The following is a 26376-nucleotide window of genomic DNA, read 5'->3' as shown; positions in this document are numbered from 1 at the left end:
GCCTGTATTCGAAGTAAAAACCTGAAAGCACATGTCCTTTGTCCTGACAAGCCGCATGGGCTGGAGAATACTCAATCTCCCAGAGTGCAATGTGTTCTCTTTTCTTCTCATCCCCACCGAAGACAGCAGGCGGTCAGCCGCCTCTCCTGCAACTCCAAAGGAGGGGGGTCCAGGCTGCTTCACTCTCTTCCTCCACCGATCACCACTGAGGACAACAGGCCGCAGGCCTTTCCTCCTGCATCGGCGAGTGGAGAAACCTGATTTCTCCAGCTCAAATCTCCTCTTTCCAACAACTGGAGGTCAAAGGTCGAGCTTCCAGCTCATCTTCTCGAGAAAACCTCCACGCATCACAAGTTTCTTCTAAACTCCTTGCAGCGACTCGGTGTCCTGCAGGTAAGAACTAAAGATTCAATAAGCAACTGAACTGCACAGCTCAACAGAACCGCGGAAGCAGAGACCATACGAGCCAGAAGACTTCACACAGCCAGCAGGACGAACTGCTAACCGAACTGCACAGCAACTTTCTTCCTTTCTGAGGACGGGTAACATCTGGGCTTAATAACTTTACTAGGCTAAGCAAGACTGTTTATTTGATTCTGTGTGGTGTTTAAAGTTTGATATAGGTGGTGTTATTGTGGTTACAAATAAGATGAAAGTTAAATGTTAGACACGCTCCTCACAGGATTCCTCTGACCCTTTCAGTTTAACATCCACACAGACACGCATATCTCCTCACCTCATTAGCTCAAACCCCCCTGCATGTCGTAAAACCACTTCTGCAGAAGAAGAGGGCCTGCTATCTTAGAGATCTTAAAAGATCACAGGAAGGTGTGACTCTCTTTGTTCGCCACCAGAGAGACCCTCACACACACACACACACACACACACACACACACACATCTTTGTTAGTTAGCACATCTTAATCAATAAATTGGCTATCTTTTCCCTTCTATGAAGGGTGGTGCCCCGCGAGAACTTAGTCAAACTAATGTTATGATTTAACATTAATATTTTATATATTAATGTTTTATTTTTCTATTTTTGATAACCAAATTTATTGAACGCCTAAAGGCACACTAGCTTATGCTATCATTCCTAACCATTATTGCACAACATGATCATAAACACAGTTTGGTGAATGATCACCATTCGCATAATCAATCGAATGATACGGATTCCAGACACATCCCCAGGTTCAAACCCCCACCAACACACACACACACACACACACACACACACACACACACACACACACACACACACACACACACACACACACACACACACACACACACACACACACACACACACACACACACAGCCTCTCTTTCTCTCTCTCTCTCTCTCTCTCTCTCTCTCTCTCTCTCTCTCTCTCTCTCTCTCTCTCTCTCTCTCTCTCTCTCTCTCTCTCTCTCTCTCTCCCCTGAGCCAATCACTTGTATTGATCATGCCCTCTGATGTGATCTTCAGCTGATCAGATGCTACCTGCAGTGAACTAGGGATCAATGCCTGATAAACGAGAAGAAAAACACTCGTTTATCACCCAGGAGATGAACGGATATCATTTTTCTCTCAATTTCTCTCCTATTGACTGTGAGACGGCTCCCAGGCACCACCAATCAATCACAGATGTGTAGTTGAAGGGGGATAAAGGCTGGGAGGAAAATCGAGGTGGAGTAGTCATTGACACCATATTAAGATATACAGACATGATAAACTAATAAATAATTTGTCTGTAATCGGAGGGAAAAACACAGGTTTTGGTTTCTTCAAAAAATACATTCTGCTTTGCTACCATTGCTCCTGCTGCAATGTTCAGAACCAGGTAACCGATACTGACCATGTTTTGATTGGCATTACTGAAACCCACCTATACTTTAATGGAATGTGTACCTTAATACTTTTTGTACAGTTAAACACTGTATGTGTTTGGAGGGCATTATAAAACAGTGCCACTGAAGAATTGACCATTTGATGTATCTTAAAGTAATGTAGCACTAATTCAACTTGTCAATATGTCAAAAACTAAAATGCATAAAAACCTATCTTTACCGTTTGAGCTGAGTCCCAGCCACATGGCACCATCCTCGCTGGTATCAAAGAGTCTGGAGGGCAGAGATCGTGAGCCAAATGGTGTGCCATCCTCCTCCAGTCCATCCAGGAACAGACTGACACGTCTGTCATGGACCTGCAAGTCAGCCAGAAGGAGATGGAAGTGTTTTATATTTTTTTTATTTTGTATGATTCTGCGCAGTAGCCATTAAGGGGGATGGAGCCACGGTATTGAGGTCCCACTAATACACATACTCAACCAATCCTAAGTCAGTCTCAGTTGGCAATCATGTTTCACCTATTTTTTTATAGCATCAAATAACTAATTAAAACCCTTAAGCAAACATCAGTGAGATACCAACCATACCTAAAATGACAAAAAACATCTTAATGAGATATTTATGTGAAGTTTACTTAGACTTTTTAGTTTGGTTCATGTCCAATCCACTAACATGGATGAAGTGGGGTTTATGGCCTACACTGCTGACAGCCACCAGGTGGTGATCAAGACAGTCATCTTGTCCACCTTTACATAATGTATGTCAATTTACAGGAAATACTTTTGGTTTTATAACTCTTACACTTGATCAACCAATCATACATAGCTATGCTAAAGAACAAATCATTATTTTTCCAAGTACGAATTACAATGATTTTTTTATTGAGGTGAGACAGGAAACAGTCACTTTTTTCTAAGCCAGTGGCCGGAGGCATGCTGTTTTCGGGTTGTCCCTCAGACGGATTCTTGTGAAGATATGTAGAGATCAGCTTGAGGGAATGTCTTCAAATATGGTACAAACGTTCACTTGGGCTCAAACATGAAAATTATTAGATTTCGGTATCTGTAGGTCAAAGGTCAAGGTCACAGTGACCTCACGTCCCTGTGAATGTGATCTATTAGGACCTTTCATAGGAAATTTCATTACATCTTAAACAATTAACTTGGACTCACCGATTAGATTTTGGCGGTCAAATGTCATGGTGACCTTTAAAAAAGTTTTGTTAATGTTTTTGTCCCTCTTGAATGGATTTTCAAGTATTTTCTTTAACTTTTGATCAATTGTCACGATGAGTGATCATGTTTCAGTGATCAAAGGTCACGGTGACCTCATATGAATTTGAAAAAGATAATTATGTGGAAATATGTAGACAGAAACTGTACTGGTTAGCGGAGGAATGCAACCAGTTTTTTTATTTTTTTTTAAATAAACTTTTTCTCTGACGTCATCGACTGTATGTACTTTGCAGCCGAGTACACACCAGGTATTGGGGAGCAAAACAAAAATTATCATCCAGTAACAAATCAGCATTTGCATGAAGCATCACTGGATACATTAACAGTCGGAGTTTCACATTAAAAGCTAAGTACATGTAATGGAGCAGCCTGGGGGGGCAGATGCAACAGTACAACCTAGCAGCCTGTTACTGCTGTAACACACGACGTCTCAGTGAGTGGCAGCTGCTCTTTGTGCGCATATTCCCATCTTTTTTTTAAAAAGTGTATGCACACACTATGCATGCAAGCGTGTGACCATGTGTGTCTGAATTATACATACAGCTAATCTTCCAGCTCATTTCCCCAGTAGCAGAAAGAGCCTCAGGCTAAAGTGCCTCAGCCGCAAATTAGCTTTCTGTTTGACCAAAAATCTCCTCTCCCCTCCGCTCGCCGTTCCCGATCTGCTGCATGAATATTAAAATCTGCACAGCACACAACACCGTCAAAGCAGGAGAAGCTCCCTGTCACATCAAACACAGGCAAAAAGAAAGATACTTCCATAAGAGCCCCCACCTTCCCCTCTCAAAAAACTTTAATGTGCCCTGTCCCACTCTCTCCCTTTACCTCATCTCCAAATCCTGTGCTTGGGGAACACCCTGTGGGACGACTGATAAACGTGGCTCTCCCTGTCCCTGTCTCCTTCTTCATCTTTCTCGCCTCTCTCACTCCTTGCTGTGTCCTCTCTCCCCTTCACAAAGTCATTCGATTCCTTCACCTTTTTCTTTTTTTGGAGTTTCCTTACCTCCAATTCATTTGCTCCCTCTTTCCCTATTTCTCATAAGCATCTTTACTCTTCTTATTCCTCTTAGACGACCACTTCCCCCTCTCATCATCCTCCCTGTCTCTTTCCCTCATGTTTATCTTGCCCTGTCGCTCCTACTTGTTGTCAGCTCTTTAGGGAAGTTGAAAAGGTGTGAGGAGGGAAATAAGTCCAAGTCAAAAAACGCCTTTAGGGGATGAAGGCAGGCCCAGACAAGTGTCTGCCTCTCAGAGGATAGTTAAGACGCCCAGACAGACACTTTCATGATGGCTGATTGAAGACTGGCAAGAGCATGAGAGCACAAGAGAGAGCGCAGGAGAGAATAAGAGTGAAAAAAAAGGAAAGAGAAAAAAGAGACAGGAGGGAGAAAAAGAAAAGTCAGAGAGCGGCTGTAAGAGAAGGAGCTGGAAGAGGGGCCCTCTTAAGGAATCTCTAAGCCAGAGCTGTGTGGCTCTTGGGGAGATGTGAGGCAGTTGTCAGGCCTGATGTAAATGAATCCTGAAGCGCTTCATCCTCCTTAGCCGCCGCGCGCCCTTTTGAAACACAGCCAACTCCCCTTTGTTAGCTTTCACAAACACTTTCGCTCCATGTTTCCTTTTCCCTGTCCATCTGTATTTTACCTCCGTCTTTCCTTTACCTCGCTTTGTCTCTTTCAGCCGGTGTAACTTCAGAGTTCTTTGAGAACAGAGGAAAGAAATAGTAAGAATTCTTCAGTGCTGATAACTCGTCTCATTTGGACTGTGTCCACTAAGTCCGCAGGAAAGAAAATGACCACTTTAAACTCTACCTATCCTTTTGCTTTATGTGGATGGATTTGTAATTTTCCAAGGCCTTTTTTGAAGAACTTTTAGGTACCATCATTGCAAGGACCTTAAGATACACACTGATCCCACAAATAGTGATGAATAACTGCATATTTTCTATTTTGACTTTTTATGATGAATTATGCAATTTAGCAGAATACACTGTAGATGTCTGGTGCATTTTCTAATTGATTTATATCCTGATGTTGTACATCAATTTATTCAAGTCTATATGCCCCATAATATAATTCCATTATTATTTAACATGCAATATGGACTGATAGATAAATAGCAATGGTTAAACCTTTCTTTCCCAATTGTGCTTGGAATATCCCCAAAATTATTTGGGTTACATAAGCATTTTAAAGAAGACATATTTTGTTCATATTCAGGTCCATATTTTGAGGGTTAAGGGTTAGAAAACACATCACCTTCTGCATACTGTAATTTGCTGCAGCTTCTCTTTTCAGTGTTCAGTGTGTAGGACATGCCGGCCTCCACTCTCACTATACCTGCCTAGCTGCAAAGGGTGCATTATTCAGATGTGATGTCTTACATGACAAAATGCCCCAGAAGTATTGGCCAGGTTGTTGATGAAGTGTTTCAGGAGCAGTTTGTTCTTTTGAAGAGAGGATCTCGCTTTGCTGTAGAAAAAGCATGATATGTCTCCTTTAATACACACACATTCCAAATTGGGTTTTAAGAATAAAGCTGAAACTGGAAGCAGATATGGTTCAGGGTTCAGTCCTGGTCCAGCCTGGATATTGAGTCTTAACCTCTGCACCACCTGAAGTCCCTGCCACCATGCATTCGTCCATTAGTGTCTGACCTGTGTACCTACGATTAAAATCTTCTCCTGGAACATTCCTGCAAAGCATTGACTCATATAAAAACAGAACCAACAGCATTACAAATTTTGACATGTCGTGAAAGTATTGTATTACATGGGGAGTGCTGCAGGTTTCATATAAAATGCACCATACCATATATTATATATCCTGTTCAAAGAAGAGTTTCATTGTTTTCCTTGCCTTATTAAATAATTTCCTTTAACTTAGTTTCCAAAAGGTTTCTCTGCTCTTAAAGCTTGAAGAAACCTTTCCTTGCGCAGTACCTACCCCACTGGCAATGTTACCAGGTAAGCCTCTCTAAAAGCCCAGGAAAACCCTGAGTGGAAAGCTTTTAGTGATCTGTACGCTGGCATTTTGACTAAAGCTCTTCTCGATTTTCACACTCCTGCCAAGCTGTGGCTCAGTACATGGTGTGGACAGCAGTGTTTCTTCTGAGCTCAGTTTAGAACTGTGGGCCACAAAAGTATAAGAGATGGGAAAAATACAACTAATTAAAAATGGATGTATAAAAAATTTGTTTGCTCGGATTTTATTGTAACCAACATGGAAAACAGCAAAATCATGAAACTTATTTATTGTTAAAAAGACTTACGTACAATGATCTCAAAACAATTTTGTACAGATGATCTTTGTTATGTAACTATTCTTTAAATTTTCAAATTGGAAAATGTTGGATAATTTACAATTAAGAATGGTAACTAACTAACTAACTAACTAACTAACTAACTAACTAACTAACTAACTAACTAACTAACTAACTAACTAACTAACTAACAGTTAATCACAATGATAGGTGAAGAGAGGAATGAGTGTGTCTATAGGCTGCAATGACACATCCTGACCCGGGGAATTTTCCTGCACTCACTGACCTGCACATTGCCACAGGGACGATACTGGAGAATCTGAGATCCTTCTACCTACTGAGCGTCTGTGTATACAGCAATACATTCAAGTGCCACTGCCACTAACCCAAACCCTGCAAGGCATTACTCAAATCAAATGTAGATAGCTCTGGACTAACTGTGGCTCGGTATTAGAAACAGACGACTTCCGTAATGCATTTTCATACTAACCCCTTTCAAGTTTAGCTATTCACCTGAAAAAATCCTTAATACCAAACACTCTGACATTATCCAAATATCTGATGTGTTATTCACAGTGTTTGGTTAAAAACTAATAACAGGTGGAGCAGGGCTGTTGAGACTTAAGGTCAAAATACATTTAAAAGACCTTGAAGATCTCCAACACTGGCAATATTTTTACTGCTGTCTAAAGCTGCCTAAATTGGCCAAACATGACATTTGATTGTACTTTCCAAAATAATAGGTTCGAACTTGATATATATATTTAAGGGATTGGTGATGATTTTGGAATAGTCATTAAATTATAAAAAATGTATTCCTCTCATCTTTTCTTTAATAAAATACATATTAGAAACAGCTTTAATGTGCCTTGGTATTGATTATAAAAGTCTCTGGACTGTACTGGAAGGATGGACATCACTCTCACACACTCTAATTACTCCTATTGGTGTTGTGATGATAGTGGTGGAAAGAACTGCCCAATACATAGGTCCAAAATCTCCTGGGTCTTCAGCTGGGTTGAGATCTGTGTGTGTAGTATGTGTGAGTGAATACAAGTCAATGTGGATGAGGGGCCCTTGCTTAATTTTCCAAAAGAACAGACCAGCATTACCTTTATCATGCAAGATCCCATCTCAAATGTCCTCCACATCCCCTCAGTCCATCTCCATCTGCAATCCCCTCTTCACCTCCCACTCATTAGCTGACTTCCCCTTCATCTCGCATCTGTCTACCCCCTTTCTTGTTTCTCTCATTTCCTCTTTATAGTTATTCACATTATCAATTCCTCTGCTCCCTCATGCCCTTTGTTTCTCTTACTTCCATCACTGCCAATTCAGTTTTCTTTAAACACAGGGCAATTATTGCATGTCCATCTACTTTGCAGTAGGGATCCCTTCCTCTGTTGTATTTCCTTTGCCGCCTCCCAACATTTTCTGTGTATAAGTATCTGAGGTGTTGTATGTTACACATATTGTATTTCCCTTTGTGAAAAACCTTTGCACCTACTTCAATAAAGTTACGTTGACCTAACTTTCCACCATCTTCTCTTCTCCTCCTCTAACACTCTCTGCTCTAAAATCGTAGATTCTCAGTACCTCCTCTGCAGCTTCCTCTCTTTATATCCTCCAATCCCCGCGTTACCACCCTGCTCTCTTGAACTCCACTTACCCAGCCTTTGTTTCCGTTTCTCAGACCTTCCTCTTTCTTGTTGCTCATCTCATGCTTGTCTGCTCTTCCTCACCTATCTTCTCTAATCCCCGACTCCCTGTCTGTGCCCTCACACATCCCGCCTCACCAAACTCTCTCCACTCAGCTCCCCTGCTTTGGACTGCATTGCCCTGCAACTGAATGACATACTGCTCACTGATAACGCACCTCATTCCACAGCGAGGGAAGCTCTCAATGGGCGAAAAAGAGACAGAACATTAAAGAATGAGAGAGAGAGAGAGAGAGAAAGACATGGAAGATTAATGGAGATGCAGTGTAGCGCTGGTTGCAGTCGAGAGAGATGCTCGTGTTGACAGAGGAAAGGCCGTGTACACAGGAAAGACAATGACAAAGAGAGATAAAAGGCGAGTGATGTAGCAAGATGGTTGATTTCACCGAGTCAGGAACAGACAGAGTGTCTGTGTGTGTGTGTGTGTGCGTGTGTCTGTGCGTGTGTGTGTGGGTGTCTCTACAATCACCTCATCAAGCTCATCTCAAATACCACCCCTCATCATGACTGCCCGTCGCTATTGCTCCAACCTTCTCCCTTAATCATCCTTCATCTCTTTTCAAATACTCTTGTCATTAAATCCATTTTAGTCACTTTCACTGACTCAACGTCTGCTTTTGGGTCCACAAATACTACGGAGTAACAGATTGGTCAACATGCTCTTGTCCTAAAAAATCCCCATTGGTTGGACAACTGCTGGTGTTATTTTTGTAAGGTGAAAAACACTGCATAAATAAACTTTCAGGATTAATACATTATTTTCAACATAGGGATGGACAGAACTACCTTACCTGCAAGGAGTGGGGCTTATTTAAAAACACCAACAACTTTGAAAGGGCTCCAAACAACTGGCACTTTTTAAAAAGTTGTTGATGTGGCTGCATTGAAACAGATGAGGGGAGGTTAAGGGAAAAGGAGACTTAGGGAAAGTCTCCCTAAGTCTTCAAGCGCAACATGATTAGTTTCAATCCCATTTGGTGCTGTTGATAAAACTTATGCTGCTTACATAAATGTTTGTATTCTGCATTTCTGTATGTGACAATGCAATTGTCGGAGTCAGTCAAATATCTCAGTAAGAAAATGAGGTGCCATACATGAGACCCCAAAAAAATGTATACTCATTTGACCGGAAATGTTCTTATTAGCACTTTGTTGCAGCTAAATGAATGTGTATGGTGGTTGATGTTTTTATGTACTTTACTTGGGGAGCACGGCTAATCTCATTGTATCCTGTTCAATGACAATAAAGCTTTCTATTCTATTGCAACTGGAGAGACAACAAGATCTGAGAGTTTTGGGCGATATTGGCTGATGCCAGTGTGGATGCGTTTTAAACAGAAACACTTTGTGGCCTGCCTGCTCTGCCCAGGTGCCAAACATTTTGCCTTGATGTTTCGGACATTTTTCTTTTGTTGTGAGCGTGAGGCAGATCTCCTGCTTTATTCTCCATATATGAAAATATATATGACAATTTTTCTGGCATTTTGCAGGCTTGTCTTTGGACTGTAATTCTGCAGAAGCAAGGTCAATGAGCAATCCTTCTTTAAGTGTACGTCACTAGCTAAAACACAGCGGACTATTATGCCTTGGCTAGGGTAGCTAAGGGTTTTTAATAATATTGTTCAAGTATGTTTGTTGTTTGATCATCCTGACCTTAAGAATAATTGCTATATATATTCTTGTCCTCCTCATGCAAAGCAAAGTGAATGAGATTTTAGTAATGTGACCTAACGCATCCTCAACTCTCTACATTTGCATCTCCCGGCTCATTGTCACCTTTCCATCCCTCTTTCTCTCTCGTGTTATTCACCCTCCGAGCCTTTCCAACCATCTTTAGTCCTCTCGACCCCCTCTGTACTTGCCCTTACCCACTATGAACTGTTAGCAGCTCTGATGTACGGCCAATATTCTCTCTATCATATTAGCACGGCTGCAGTGGGTAAAGGGGGAGATAGGGAGAGGAAGAGAGGAGGAAAAGGAATAGAGAGAGACAGAGAGAGAGAAAGAGAGAGAGGATGGAGACATTTGTTCTACTCATCTCAGCCCTAAAAGATACAATTACCTCTCACAGCATATTATCCATGTTTTATACCAGCCCAGGGCCCCATGCCTTTGCCTTGCTGCGCTCACCCTGTGTAAGGCCCATATTTTAACACTAGCTATGACAGTTTATTTAAGAAAAGAAAATTGTCCCCAGGGAGATGGAGAGGGAGAGGGAGAGAGAGAAAGAGAAAGGGAGAATGTGTGCGTGAAAGGAAAATGAGAGAGGAAAAGGGAAGGACAAAGAAGGTGGAGGGGGGAGAGAATGAGAGATAGATGAGGTAGAGAGGGAGAAAGAGAAAGAGAAAATCATCTCCAGGAGGAAAAAAAACATTCACAGAGAAAAGATAAAGAGAGGAAGAGAGAGAGGGGACATATATTAGGTTACACACCAACCTTTTAATAAAGACCATAAGTCTCAAAGACTTTTTCTTTCTGGGCAGAAAGCGAAGAGAGATATTCATGAGAGCGTAGAAAGAAGGAGGAGCAAATACAGTATCCCACAGCAAAGGAGGAGAGAGGAGAGGATGTGGTGATGCACCAGGAGGCGTTCTGCTTCATGACAGATCCTTACAGAGTTAAGTGTTAAGTTCTGAGCTATTTTAAGTTTCTGGCTCTGGTCAAGTTCATGTTTAGTCATTTTAAAATGTAATTTATTATTGATTATATCTTACTAATGATTTCAATCAAACTTTTTCGATTTCAGCCTCACACCTTTGAGTATCTGAGGACACTGAGTGCCGATCTACCTGTGCTGTGGCTTAGGTAGAGAGGGTCGTTCACAAAGGTAGAAGGTTCGATGCCTGAAGTGCAGACAGTGACAGCTGATGAATTAATGTTTGGTTGATCATTTTCAATTTTAAATGCACTTAACTTGAGGAGTGCTGTTAATCTCATACACACACAATGTATACTGTAGAATGACAATAAAGCTTTATATTCTATTCAGTTGAGGGGTACTGATAGAGAAAAGAGCCAGGTTCAGATTCCAGCAGTTTCAACCTCCAGCACAAGAGAAGATCAAATGTTTGATATTCACTCTCTAGCATCTTTTTTTGTTGAATACTTTTTTTACGGCTTCATTTGCTCTTAATAGTAACAGTAATTATAACCTATATGTCATAAAAAGACTTATTCAGTTTGGATGCTGGGTTTCTAGACAGGGCAGGTTAACATAACATATGCTCTTTGGTGAATCCCTTTATTCAAAGCAGCTTGCTGCATTCATGTTTTGCCCTAGTGGGAATGATACCCTTAACCCTGGCAGTGTTAGTGCCTTTCTCTCACAATTAGTCTGGACCACACTGCACACTGGCACGAAAAACCCATGTTAAATAATTAAATAAATGAGATTAAAGACAGAAAATCCCAAACCACACACACACACCTTGTTCCCTCTCTCACACTATGTAATTGATGCCAGTCTCGTGCCCTTTCGCCTCCTGCGCCAGCGGGCAGAGGGCTACCATAGAGGTGTCCGCTTCACCCCTACATAACAACCTTGCCTCACCTTCACACACACACAACAAACACCCCACACACACACACACACACACACACACACACACACACACACACACACACACACACACACACACACACACACACACACACACACACACACACACACACACACACACACACACACACACACACACACACACACACACACACACACACACACACACACACACACACACAAACTTAGTTAAGGCAGGACATAGCTTGAGGATATGTTTGTAGGATGGACATCATGTCCGTGTATCCATTTCTTCTGTTCATGTCAAATTTCAGAATTATTTGATAAGCAACAGGCCACAGGATCAGTACCCTCATCACTAGTACATCCACCTATAGATGCATATCACTACCTTGCGATAACAACACAACAAGACTGAACCTGACCAAACTTCATTTTAAGAACAACTCACCTACGAGTACAAGTGCATTTGCTGATTAAACAAGGTGGACTGGATGTCGGTCTGAAACTAAGAGAAATGCTTGTGTTATGGCTGAGAGGGTTAATGAAACTTATATATATGTATGTATTTTCTAATCACCATATATATGTATATAAATAAATACTAGTGACTGAATTTAAACTATTCAATTTTAATGTTATCAAGTAGTGTTAGATGATGAAGTAGATGATAGATGTGCATTGTCATTTTAATCTTGACCTTGACGCACTCTGACAAACAGTAACACACATCTTCTTTTTTTTGTATCTCTTTCTCCAGACTTTTCTTCGTCTTTGCCAACAGGTAGGAGTCATCAGAAAGAGCAACCATACATTTGTGTGTATGTGGTGCTGTGTGTATGTGTGTCTGTCTGTATGTGTAAGTGTGTGTTTGCAGAAGTGTTAAGGCCAATTTATGCCTCTCCGTTTCTTCTATTACGGACAGATAAGACCGCCCTATCCGTCGTGAAACGCCCTCTCCGAATGCTTCGTACAGCTTTTCGTACACGTCTGATTTTTCTAACTATCCGTCTTCATGTTTGAGACCCGACGGACCGCTCTTGGCTGTGATTGGTCCGCGAACGACATCATTTCCGTATGACGTCGTTTCCGTATTTCCGGACCTCAAACTTCCTGTTTACTTCCTATTTACTTCCATGTAGCATCAAACCCAAACACAACTATGATTCTACGATTAATGTGACGTGTGTGTTAAGCCAGCGGAGTTGTCCGGCTGACGGTGGCTCGTTCGAGCACTGAGGGCATGTGTGCACGGTCACAGACGGTTATAACGAGCTTTCAAAACGGCGCTAGCAGGCTAGGCTAGCGGGCTAGGCTAGCGGGCTAGGCTAGCCACCATGCTAACTGCGGTGGTAACAGTGCAAGAACCCGCCGTCACGACTTTAATTTCACTTCTATCATGACACTGTTTCTATAATACCGTCAGGTTAGAAGCAAACACTGGATAGTAGTAGTTAGTGTCGGGAGTCCCTGCTGACTGTGTGTGGAAGCTGGGGGGAGCTAGGTCCGTGTAGCTTCTAGCTACATGTAGCCTCAAGCAGATTCAAGCTGTGGAATCAGCAACACAGTTCGGAAACAAGACCGGAGAACCGCTGCGCTAAGAAACGATTACATCAGCATTTTGACCCGCTGGGTGTCACTTTATTTAGTTCTGTTAGTTGCCATGGTTCAGTGTGTGGGACGCAAGCTAACATGTCAACAGAGACACGTGGACTTCTTCTTCCCAAATGGGGTAGGCTTCTCTGAGCTCGTCTTCCGTAGCGCCACCTATGGGTTTGGCGGTGAATTTTTTCCGGACGTAGATTGACGGAGAAGTAAAAATCAAAAAGAGTCTTTGCCCCCTGCTGAGAACTCTCCGAGAAACGGACACGTAGTAGTATATAAGAGCCTTTAAACATTCATGTAGCTGTGCTGGGTCGTGATGGGACCAGTGCGACTGGTTGTCCCTGCCAGTGTCTCATCCGATAATGCTGATCTGCTCAGGCACTAACAGACGGCCCCCTCTGGGGGTCCTCCAGGCACACAGTCAATCACTGCTACTCCGAAAGATAGAACGCCAAAGCTATTTAGCTTGTGAACTCTCTTCCCTTCTCGTCTTTCCATATTTTGCTGTCTTTTTTCACTAATTCTCTTAATTTTGATTGTATAATTCCTCTCACTCTTTATTCATCTTGTGACATCTACAACTTTAAGATTTTTGAATTGCGTTAAAAATGTATTGAAGATTATTAAGAGACACCAAAGGAGGTTATGTCCATGTCCTCCAATGTTAGTGTCTCCTTCTTCTGCACTCACGTCATCAACTCACCAGCGCCAGAATCTGGACTATAAAACCCAATTATATCCACATTAGGCTAATTAGTGACATATTTTTCTCTCCGTTTCAGTCCTCCATCCAGAATAAAACTAAAACAACTTTTCCAAAATTACCTCCACTGGGCTTAAATCTTAAAATGCTGATTTGGCATAGACAATGGCCCAAGTAATGATTTTATCACAGCAGCCTGTAAAAAACATGTTTATATAACCCTTTTAGTTCAGTTATCTGACAGCAGAAACACAAAAATACACGGGTGAGAACAATAACATTGTGATTTGGCTGTTTTAATACACAGTATGAATATTATTACTGATGGCCATTATTACGAGTAAACTTGGTAAGTCCCTTGTGCTTCTATGCAGCATTTTCCAATCATGACATCATGATCACATAATTATAATAAGCATATCCAATAACAAATTTCACTTTAGGCAAGCTGCTGAAATAATCCCCTTAAACAATGTACAAGTTTTATGGTAAGTATTAAGTGCTTCATGTTATCAAGAGATGATTTGGCTGATAACACTTGCAGCTCAATGTTTTAATGAGTGCCACCTCCTCAGCCTTATTATCCCACCTTCCACCGCACCGCTGTGAACCTACAGACCATAAACAACCAGGATCACCAGTTCTGTTAATTATACACAGATCATTAATCACTGTAACACCAGTTTTACCCATCTCTACTTCACTCACAGCATCAGTAGAGGCGCTTTTCTACGAATATTAGTATTAACGTCTGTAAAAATGAACTGAAAGGTGAGTTCCATATTAGACTGACTTCGTAGATATCACTTAAGTTCACTGAGCTACGTCCCCCACTTCCCCCATCTCTCCTCCGCTCTCAGTCCCACTCTCCCCCAGGCTACCTTTTCCTCCACTATTCTCCACATCGTTACCATAATCAGATAAGACAATTACCTAGGGAGCACCAGCATCCCTACAGCACCTTGCTCCTGGCACCGTTTGTGTGTGTGGAAGAATCGCTCCTGGCACTTGGAAACCCATATTCCTTTTGACTGTCTTTTTTGGTGTTTTGATCTTTTCAAACCGACAGATGACTGGTGTGCTTGTGTGTGTGTGTGTGTGTGTGTGTGTGTGTGTGTGTGTGTGTGTGTGTGTGTGTGTGTGTGTGTGAGTGCATGTAGGAGAGACTTCTAAATTGCCCAGCTCCCTCATGTAGTAAGGTCTGTATTGTGGCTGACAGGCTGCTACAAATTACCACTGAACTGTGAGTGTGTGTTTGTGTGTGTCTGTGTGAGAATGGGAGTGTGCGTATGGTGTTTGAGTGTCAAGGATAATTATGTTATTCCTCTGAATGGTCAAAGCAGATCACATCACCATACCATTAAACAAAAGACGGACTGATTCACAAAGTTTCAAAACGCCTCCAAGCCACACCAGCGCAACACACTTTTAGCAAAGTGCCTACAAGGCTTATTCCATGTCTATATGTACAGCACCCATAGATACTATACATAGACGTGTTTGCCAAAGGGCACACAGACCCACTGTTCACTCGACCACTAGCTGGCAACTGAGACATCAGAAACATAACTGTAAAGTTAGTGTACTGGGCATCAACAATTATCAGCCAGTAAACAAGATTTTATAGTCCAGTAATTTTCCTTTAGAGTACTGGTAAAGGTGTACTTGAAATGGAATAGATAATAATACAGGGGCTTGGTTCCTCCTGCAGCGGCCACAGGTTCGGGTATGACCCAGCCTTTGCTGCAAGCTCCTCACTTGTCTCCCTTTTAATGCTTAAGCTGTTCAATCAATAGAGGCAAAACTGCTAGGGCTAAACAATATATCGAGAATTTACCGTCATCGTGATATCAACATGCGCGATAAACGTATTGCAAAGACTGCTTGAACTGCAATGTTCTACGTGCCAGACATTCACACTCTGAATGTCAATATATTCGGCCAATCAGAAGGAGCCCTATTGCGCTCGGTTTGGCTTGTTTCGTTGGCAGTCTGCAGCGCGAATGATGGAGACACAGAGAGGAGCAGTACATTACTTCAATAAATGAGGTAATTTATTCAATAAATCCATGTTGTTTGAATGGAAATTATGCTTTTTCATTTTTTCATAGTCTGCATAGGCTAGTCACTGTATGGGGAGACTTACTTAATATAAGTCTTACTTAAGCATTTGTTGATTTATTGCAAGTGAAATCATCATCGCAACATTCCATCATGTTATCGCAGCCCTAAAAACTGCCCAAATATCTTACAAATAAAAAAATTAATGAACTCATCCCACTCTCGTGTCTCTGCGTCAAGTATGGAGCCAGGGTGAAAGTTGATTTGCTTAGCTTGGCACAGAAGCTTGAAGCAGGTTGGAAACAGCTAGACTGGCTTTTTCCAAAGTTCAAAAACATGTCTACCAAAACCACTTAAGCTTGGCAATCAACACGTTGAATCTCATTTATTCAATCTGAGTGCAAACTGAGATGTAAAGTTGACAAATGTTGTGGGATTTGCCTACACAGTGCTTCCCTTTCTAGCATTTCAGTAATCATTTCTCTTGCCAGGCAGACTTTTAAAAAGGGACACACCTGTCAAAAGAGTTTGTGAACAGTTTTGTTGATTTTACTTCTTCTAAATCACCACATGAAATTCTTCCCATCATATAAAAAGAAGTTAAAATAGGGATGGCAAAATGTTAGTACACATGTTTGCCAGGTCTAAAAGAATTTGGGCTCAAATATTGCACAAACAAAAACCGGACACAAAAAACTTGAGTTACAGGCACTTAGGGTTACAAAGCTTGTCATGGTGACCGTGATCTCCCCCCTAGTTGCCTATGTGTTGTCCAGAGATGCTGAAAGAGAGCGATTGTCATGTGGAGTAATGTGTAAAATGATACTCTGCCGACAGACCAAAAAAACACACACACACACACAACCAAACCTCAAGATTCTCTCCACTGCACTGGCTGCCATTTCAGACTGATCAAAGCTAATTTAAGTATTTTTGTCCATGACTGGCTTATGTTTCTCACTTCTGATACCTTCTCAAATTTCTACTTTATATAGTCACCTGATGCTGAGGAAAAAAGGAAAGAAAAAACTATATAACTAGATAACATTGTTATATTATCAACAGAAATCCCACCTTAACTCAGAAATGAACCTACCAATCTTACAAACATTTAACAAGAAAATAAAAGATGCAAAGTAACATAAACAGGTGCAGAGTTTGGCAGTAAAATAATCTAAAATATCTAATGAGAAAAATATCAAATAAGATTCTATTGCATTTAATCAATTTCAACCTTTTTCATCCTCACATTTTTATACTAAAACTTATAAAAGTACCCAAGTACTATTATATCCTTTAAACAGCAAATAATAAACACCAACCAAAAACATATCAATGCAACAAAATTCAACAAAGGTTGAACAAACTTTGACAAAAGAGTCAACTTTCCATGAATTTGACCCCACTGCATAAAAAAATGTTTTGTATTTGACACAGTGAACACCACTTGCTTACTGAGAGAAAGAGAAAACTATGAACAGAAAAGGAAAGAGAACCAGACACACAAAAAGCTTGAGACAGTTTGTCTGTGATTAGAAAAAGAAGCCGTTCGTCTTTCACAACCGGACATTATAGTTTTAAGGTAAAAAGTTTGAACAGGCAAACACAACTAGGGATGCACATAAACATACATGTTTACAATCACGTGCCTTTCATAGTGACTGACTATGACTCAACAGGACAACCATCTATCAGTCACTATCAGGATCCTCCAAACCTTTCTTACCTGCAAGACAAGGTGCGTCCACCTCTCCAGTGCAAGCCGGCCCTCTGTCCTGAAGCTGACCGTCATGGTCGTCTGACCTCTGGACTGAATGTACCTCAGAGTGACCGCCTGCTCGGACACGGTCACAGAGAACAGCAGCCGCTCGCCTACGCTCTTCTCCAGCAGCATCCTGAGGAAAACAAAGCCAAACACAGATGATGTATTTGAAAGTGATGCTCTGTTAAATCTTCACTCAAAGAACAGAAGGTGGACTGCACCATGGAGTCGGGCAGCTCCACACGCAGTCTCTCATTCTGACATTTACACGTGGAATATTAATATTTTACATGACTGTTAGGTTCTTGCTGCTACACTTGGTGTGGACAGACACGCACGGCCTCCACGTGTCATATTAACCACCATCACTGACATTTTATGGGAAAGCATGGCTTTTATGAACCCAGAGCAATATACCTCATAAATCACAGATAGATGTATGCATGATAATGTATGTACTATATGTGTGCGCATGCAAGTGAGTGTGTGTGTGTGTGTGAGAGTGTGTGTGTGTGTTCCTATAGGGAGAGAGGCAAAGTGATGGAAGGACACTTAAGATATTAAGTGCAAGAACAACGGAAACATTGGGAATTACCTTACTGAAAAGGCAAAAATTCTCCAACTCTTCATTGTTGTTATCAACTAATCTGCAGGTGACCTTTTTTTAATAATCATATGATCCATGTAAAATAATTTTCTCTTATCTATTGATCAACCACCTACAATTCATTATTATGAGGAGGTTTCATGATGGAAGGGGAAAAGACAACTTAAAATATTTAATGTTTTTGTTCAAACCACAACAAATAAGTGTTTTTTTCAACTGTGATAACTTTGATATTGATTTACATATTTGTCCAGACAGGAAAATGTCAGTACTATATACAACTAGGAGGGCATTTTTGGATCAGCACCACATTGCACGCATCCAAAAATCTGAAACCACGATTTTCACTAAATAATGTAGACATAACTTATATACTATAGTCAGGTTCTAGAAATGAAGCCGCACTAGAGTAAAAGCAATGGTTTTCGGGAACAGGTGGCTGGCTCTGTTCATTGTTCAGATGCAGGGGAGGGATGTGAAATCACAGTGAGAGGGAGAGACAAAGGGAGAGGGGTGAGGAAAGATGGACAGAGGTGAGGATAGAGACCTCCTTTCATCGGGCTTCTTTGATGGCAGCCGTGATCGTTTCTACAACAAAAAAGACTGATGGCCAGTGACAGCAACAGAAAGACGGAGAGGGAGAGATATTACTTCCATTCAGATGCATTCGTCCACACAGGTGTCATGTTCGGCAGACCAAGACAACAAGACGCGTCTGTCATCAGAATCCCCAGACAGACAACTTCCCAAACAGCATCACAGCATTAAATAAAAAGGAGAGATTTTGATCTCTGTGACAGCAACCTTTAAAGTGAATATCAAGCGAGTTACTACAGTACACATGCAACCTGTCCAGTCCTGTGTTGGCCCTCTCTTCACACATGTCATGACTGTAAAGTCATTAGTCACTTATATATATTCATTTATCTTTTCAATACATACGGATTATGTGAATTTTAACAATTTCTCTCCTGAAAGTCAAATTACATAGGAAAAAACAACAACATGAAATTATTATATATATAATTTCCACCCACCCAGGACCTGACTATTAACTTGACAACTCAGTGTTAACCCCCACTCAGACCGCTAGGAACCTGGGTGTGACACTCGACAGCCAACTTTCCCTCACTGCCAACATTACTGCAACAACACTTTCCTGTAGATTCATGCTATACAACATCCGGAGAATACGTCCCCTTCTCACTCAGAAGGCGGTGCAGGTTCTGGTCCAGGCCCTGGTCATCTCACGCCTAGACTACTGTAACTCCCTCCTGGCAGGTCTACCTGCTACTGCCATCCGAGCTTTGCAGCTCATCCAGAATGCAGCAGCTCGACTGGTTTTTAACCAACCCAAATTCTCTCACACTACTCCGCTCCTGGCACTTACTTATAGTATTTTGTAGTTTTGCTTTATTTTTGAAGAAGTTGTACTTTCTTGATTCTTGTTGTTCTTGGTATGTACCCTTGGGGTTGAATGCACTTATTGTAAGTCGATAAAAGCGTCAGCTAAATGAAATGTAATGTAATGTAATGTAGTATATATATACATATACACACACACAATAAGTTGAGTGGTTCCTTTTGCTCTTGAGGAATTTCTCAACTTTCAAAAAACCCCGGAAGTAATAATCGTGATATTGATTTGAATCCTACTGCCCAGCCCTAATACAACGTAAACAAATGCAGTTGAATTATACTTATGTACAAACCGCGGCATCACGGTGCCACACAAGAACCGGTCTGCATTATGCTAATTCAGTCTGCCTAGCTGCTTCTCTGACACGCCCCCTAATAAAGCCAGGTAATGCAAGAGTGGAGGCTGACATTTCCTACAACAGCATTGACCAGTCGGCCAATCAGAGCAGACTGGACTCTGTCCGAAGGGAGCCTTGAAGAATCAGGAGGTAAAACAAAATGTTTCAGACAGAGGCTGAACAGCAGCAATATCTCTGTTAAATATCCATAACCGGTGTAACATTTGAATTGCATAGCAATGCAGATTCTGAATCTGTAACTGTTCATTTACTGATTATAATTCACTAGGACACTGAGAAATAAAAACCATGTCTTGTATGTTTAGCCTGTTTTTAGTTACATGAGAAAGCGTGCTGTTCAAGCAATCCACTTTAAGTGTTGCTGCACAGAGGAAGAGAAAGGGCTGCAAAGGCAAAGCCAACTGATCTCTTTTTGTGTCCATGTGCCTCAGTGTGTCTGTGTGTGCTTGATTGCAAGCTGATCTGGGTGTGTGAAACTCTGCACCTCCTCAGCTCTGCCTGGAACATACCAGCACACTCTCATCCCCTCACAACATGTCTAAGTGGGACATGACAGCCAGTTGTTGGCTAACATTTCCTGATGGTGATACTGACCAGACATGACCTGCTTCTTGTTATAAGATCAATAGCACAGGGCTTCCACTTTCTTGTCAATGTTTGAAAACCATATTCAATATCATACCAGAAAGAACTTGACTAAACATGAGGCAGCAGGAGTTGTATTTCATCAGAAGAATGGGATCATGTTCAGTCATGTTGACTCTACTAATGACGCACAAAGGTTTGATTATTATTGATTTTTGGGACATAATCACAACAGGACGTCATCACGGACATCATACTAGTTCTTTTAATGTCACTGTGAGGCACATGGACAACAGATATCATCTGCTTTTGATAACAGTGAAATTTGTGGTAAACAATAACACTACATAAAAGACAAAATGTATAACACATTGTTTTTTGATGATGTGTTTGGTTGCATTAACTCATCGGATGATCTGTTTAGTGAGATCCGATCAAAGGTCGACAAGATGCATGTGGAGACACATTCTTAAGTCAGGTGTGAACTGAGGATCCACATCCAACAAGTATTCTAAGTTCTCAGAAAAACACAAAAATCGAACTCACATTTCACCAGGAGAGCTTGTTTTAATCCACAACGCCAGGGTGAGCGAACCCATCACTCCTAGTTTCTGTGATGGGGGAGACACCAGACATCCATTCTGGACAGGCTGAAACAGCAAACTGCTGGATCCACCAGTAACACTCTCTGAGTCAGGCGTGGTTCCAGTCTCTGTCTGAGTCCCAGGACGAGTGTCTTCACTGTCCTCAGATACACAGGGGCTCCTGGAGCAATGAAGTTTGGAAATGGTGATATTTAGTCTGAAAGGCACCTTGAATCAGTCATATTATCAGAGAAACCAGTTGGATGTACCTACCTGTGTGCAGGTAGCAGCAGCAGGGCATATGGAGGTGTGGAGGATCTGTAGGGACACTCCTGGATACAGAAGGCCTGATAGCATGTCAGGAGCTCCGTCTGGGAGGACGGGGACTGACAGTAACTGCTCCGCTCTGGAACCCCACAGGTGGAACGAGGTGGAGAGGTGGACACAGGTTTGAAGGAAGCAATGTTCTCCATTCGTGGGAAATTTCCCTAAGAAAGAAGAGGGTTGAACGAACGTGATCATTCTATTTAATGTGGGTCTCTTGCCACTTGAAGTCTTACAGTATCATATAATATGGTGAGTAAAATTAAGTGATATACAATGAATGTTATAGTATAGTACAACAAATTGTGTATAAAAGTCTTACCATCACAGATATATTAAGGTAGTTGATCATTTAAAACATATTGGGACATGTTTTTTTGATAAATATCAATACATCTGCCAGAGATAAAAGAGGCAGAGATCATCTGAACATGTTTGTTGTGTTCTATCATTCTCACAGATTCCTAAAGAAGACATTTTGACACATCACAACACGACAACAATGGGAGTAAACAAAAGTAACTATGGCACTCAGTAGAGCGAATACCTCTGCCGAGGGCTAATAGTGCCCTTAAGTTCAATCAAGCGGCACCAAATTTCACACACTCAATTACTTATTATTATTCCTTAAATGTGCCGGACTTTTTTCATCAATATCCATTAATTGTGGAAATGCCCAAAAAAATAAAGAAAACAGTTAAACAATTCCTGGATTCGACCCCTGATCCAGATGCACCAACAAGATCTCATTGGTTCTTCCCTGACCCGTACACATCTTTTCTCTGAGTTTCATGGTCTGTTCTGTTGTCTTTGAGTAATCCTGCTAACAAACAAAATCAACCAGCAAAGAAACAGACAGAGGTACAGATAAAACCACTTTGGCTGAGTCAATGATGGCTGAATTCATATTGATGATGATGGCTCATTATCACAGTCATAGCCAAATCAGAACATCGACCAGAATCTAGCCATTATTAGGAACATCTATGTTTTCCTGCTATGACAAATGAAATGTCTGCTGTGGAGTCTGTTTAAGAGTCATTACAATCACAGCACATTGGCACTTACATCCTCCCACAGTCTTCGGAGGAGGAATAAGAATTGTCTCTTGAACGCCACTCTTACCTGTGATGAAGCAGGTCTCAGACTCAGGCTGAGGAGGAGGAGAGGGAACCAGAGGAAGCTACGCCACCGCCTCATCCCCAGGACATGTTTCCCTCTGTTCACCTTTTCTTCTGTAATCCTTTTCAGGAGGAACATCCACAGACAGACAGGCCAGCTCTTTCTTTTCCTCCTCATTTTCTCCCATTGCTTGATCTCCCCTTCCATTTCTGCAGCGGACGAAATCCCTGACACATCCGACTCGCCCGTGTCCTTTTCTTTTATTCCATTTGTACCACTTCTTTTTGTTTTTTTTCTAATTACCCTCCTATCCTCTCTCCCTCCTTTCTTCATCCGCTCTTTCTGGACTCCTCTGCCCCATGTTTGGCTCCCACTCTGCAAATTCCCTCTCTTCGCTCCTGCCTTGGTTTCCTGCTCCTCCTTTTCTTCAGTCCAGCTCTGGCCTTTGACCCCACATGACTCTACCATCAGATCCTCCGGGGGGTTCAGCGGTTCCTGACTCCGGGACGGGGATTCTGGAACATTCCTGCAGGTATCTGGACGATCAAGAACCTGGATTTCTTCCGGATGCCTTCCAGCAGCGCTTGAATAAGTGATGACTGTCATGGTTTCATGGTTCCAGGGTTACAGGAGCATTTTTTTAAACAGGCCACTTCCCCCTGGGGTGAGGCTACGCAGCTTAGCTCTCCCTCTCGCTGCCTCTGCCCCTCACGCACACACACTCGCACACGAACCACGACCAAAGCCTTGGCATGATAGGTAGGATTTCACAATCTAGAGAGGGAAAAGAGAGAAGGGGAGAAGGGAGGAGAGACATGGTGAGACCAAAAATCGGACACGAGACAAATCTTGAGGGGAGCGAAATGCCATGCAGGCTATTCCCAAGCCGAAGCCTCCGCTATCATGTACAGCCTGATGGAGGCACAGCTCAACTGATACTGCTACATCGCTTTCCTCTTTTCTTCATTTTCTATTGAATTAAACATGGCCTCCTGTTTCCCCCCCCTCTGGCGCCTGGCCTCCAGGTTTATATCTGAAGGGGTTTCCACACGAGTTTGTTGGAAATTGAGGCTTAGGTGGAAAGCTGTCTTCATTACAATGTTTATCAGCATCTATTTGACATGTTGACGCACAGGAGAGCAGCGGTGCAGCCATGTGGAGGGTTCAGCTACTGAGGGAACTCCAGTCACAGCTCAGGGTTTGGGACAAATGTGTAAATGTATGCAGATGGAGCGACTTGCTCCCATTATGAGGGAAGTCTTCTTTACCTGAGGCTGTGGGGTCCCAGCAGGACGAGGCTCTGCTCCCATGGCAGGTGCAGCGTCAGCAGAGGAACCTGTTGCTCGGACATGAGAGGAGCTGGAGGCTGGAGGCTCCACCTGTGGCTGCGGCCGTCAGCACGCCAGGCTCCGGCGGGGGGGACGCTCCTCTCCACACATGTCTTCTTCCACTGTTGTCCTCCGACAGCGACCCGGGACCGCTGAAGTTCACAGAGCTCCTTCCTCCTCTTCCTCCTCTTCCTCCTCTGTCTCGACGCGTCCAGGCTGTGCGCGCTGTTAATCAAAGGAGATTAGCGCCAGCCGCCATCTGGCCGCCGGCAGTAACGAGGCGGGAGAGGCGTTACTCCGCTGTAACGACTAACGAGTAACGGAAAGTTGAGACAACGAGTAAGACGTTTTGAATCAGCTCCAGAACAACTGTGAGACAGAAGAACCTGTGGCTGTGGTACTTTCCGCCGGCTGCTGCTGGTGCTTCGTCCCGGATTCAGACTGTGGCTCTGATTAAAAAAAACAAAAAGAGCAACGCCACCGCCGTTGCTAGGCAACCGTGATCAGCAGCGGGCACTACGAGACCGTCAGGAGAGGAGATGGGAGAATATTATGGTCTAGTGTCCGGTCTATGATCAGTTAAACTAGATTTTACCAAACTATGCCACTCAACACTATTCATCCGGATTGGTGTGATGTGATGGGCAACAAACAAACAAACACAAACAGGACAAAACACAAACAACAAACAAACAAGGAAGAACAAACAAACACACAGGACAAAACAGAAACAACAAACAAACAAGGAAATCAAACAAGAAGGAAAAAAACAGGACAAAACGGGGAAAAGAGACACAACAAACAAACTGACATGGAATGAATGATGAATTCATCAATAACTCTAACTATAACAGTAATACAAGGCTGAGAGAAACATATTCGATTTAGTCAAAATGTGATTCTCAACACACACGTATTATGTAATACTGTCAGTTGAATACACATTTTTTTTTATTTTAATATACTACTTCTACTACTATAACTAATAATAATAATAATAATAGTAATAGTAATACACTTAAGTAATTTAAAACACAAAATGTGTGTGTGTTACAATATGCACTTAAATGCAAATACTATTAATGAAATTGGTAATTAACAATGAATCCAATGAACAACAGTTAAATTACAAATAACAGTATCTGTGTGAATGCTCTATGAAAGATGGTTAATTGGTTGATTTAAGATGCATTTATATTTAGATGCATTTAGATGTTTGATTTATATGCATGCTCGTTTGTGTGGAGTTAAATAATCAAATTGAAGAAAAATATATAATTCAGATCAACCTTTCTATTGTTGTACTAATAAACATAAACTGGTAACCTTATCTAAGCCAGCTGAAGCACATAAAGCTGAACATGTACATAAACACACAGAGACATCAGAGGCTGAAACACAAGCTCAAGTTGAACAGTATTTTAGACTTGCACTGTGTGCTCATGAGCTCTGCATTTAAATCGTGTAAACATTTCTATGAAAAATAGAGCCCTCTCTTATATTTCCCTCTGCCGACAAGTTTTTACGTTATCATACTAATCGCGTTTGAACAGCTGCAATTTGCTTTGGTTGAACAAAGGCATTCTAACTAGGTTTTAATTAAGTGTTCCTAATGACCTTAAGGAGATTAGAGGTTCGCCTTCTAATCAATACCAGGCAGAGAGGAGCAAGGGGAGGGAAGAGGAAGAGAGGGGAGGTGGCTAGGGGCTAGGATGAAGGTAGTGGAGAAGGCAAATAAGAGGAGAACTCAAAAGGAGGAGGGGGAGAAGAGGAAAATGCAGGTGGTGGATGGAGGGGATGGAAATCAAACAGTCTGGTAGAAGGATCAAATTCATTAGAAAAAAGGTCTCTCTAAAGAGTGCCATAGAAAGAAAGTCTCTCTAATTAAAGTCATAATTATAAATACATTTAAATTGGAAAAGTACGCAACAAAGATGTGTGTGAGTTGTTTTTATTTGCTCTGGCAATGGCCTCTCATGCACATCTCCTTACAAGTAAACATTCACATGCATGTCAGCAGCATTTACTCAAAACACTTCAGCCCTTCTCTTTTTGCACTCCTAATATTTCCTTCTCTCTCTCTGAGTGGCTGAAATCACACCACAGTGTCAGACAGGGGATGATCAAGAGCTCTGCGAGCCAAGAAGAGTTTCTCTTATCCTCTTCTAGCACGACATTAGCATAGATTTGCAAAGAGTGTGTCCACATGACAAAGAATCTCGTCATACATTGATTGTTTTAATTTATTCAGCTGGGCGCATTCAATTCCACTGACTGAAGCGCTACCACACAAACAGGATTAAAACCGGATGACGATCACACAATTAATATTGTCTCATTTTCTAAATTACTTA

The 26376-nt window shown here is 41.8% G+C and overlaps 1 protein-coding gene across 1 annotated transcript in view; it reads right to left on the bottom strand.

The window, feature by feature from the left end:
* The window catches only part of ush2a (Usher syndrome 2A (autosomal recessive, mild)), a 192888-nt gene extending 171152 nt beyond the window's left edge, over positions 1-21736 (bottom strand). The window contains exons 1-4 of the mRNA XM_061068445.1: positions 21522-21736; positions 21211-21429; positions 17659-17827; positions 2053-2188 (exon numbers count right to left, since the gene is read on the bottom strand). Of these exons, the coding sequence (XP_060924428.1) occupies positions 2053-2188; positions 17659-17827; positions 21211-21429; positions 21522-21721 (724 nt within the window). The 5' untranslated portion in view covers positions 21722-21736. The remainder of the gene's footprint in view (positions 1-2052; positions 2189-17658; positions 17828-21210; positions 21430-21521) is intronic.
* Positions 21737-26376: the final 4640 nt, after the last annotated feature.

Source organism: Limanda limanda, chromosome 3 (assembly GCF_963576545.1).
Source record: "Limanda limanda chromosome 3, fLimLim1.1, whole genome shotgun sequence".
Lineage (NCBI taxonomy): Eukaryota > Metazoa > Chordata > Actinopteri > Pleuronectiformes > Pleuronectidae > Limanda > Limanda limanda.
The sequence above is the reverse complement of the archived record's forward strand: the minus strand, read 5'-3'. Positions and strand labels throughout refer to the sequence as shown.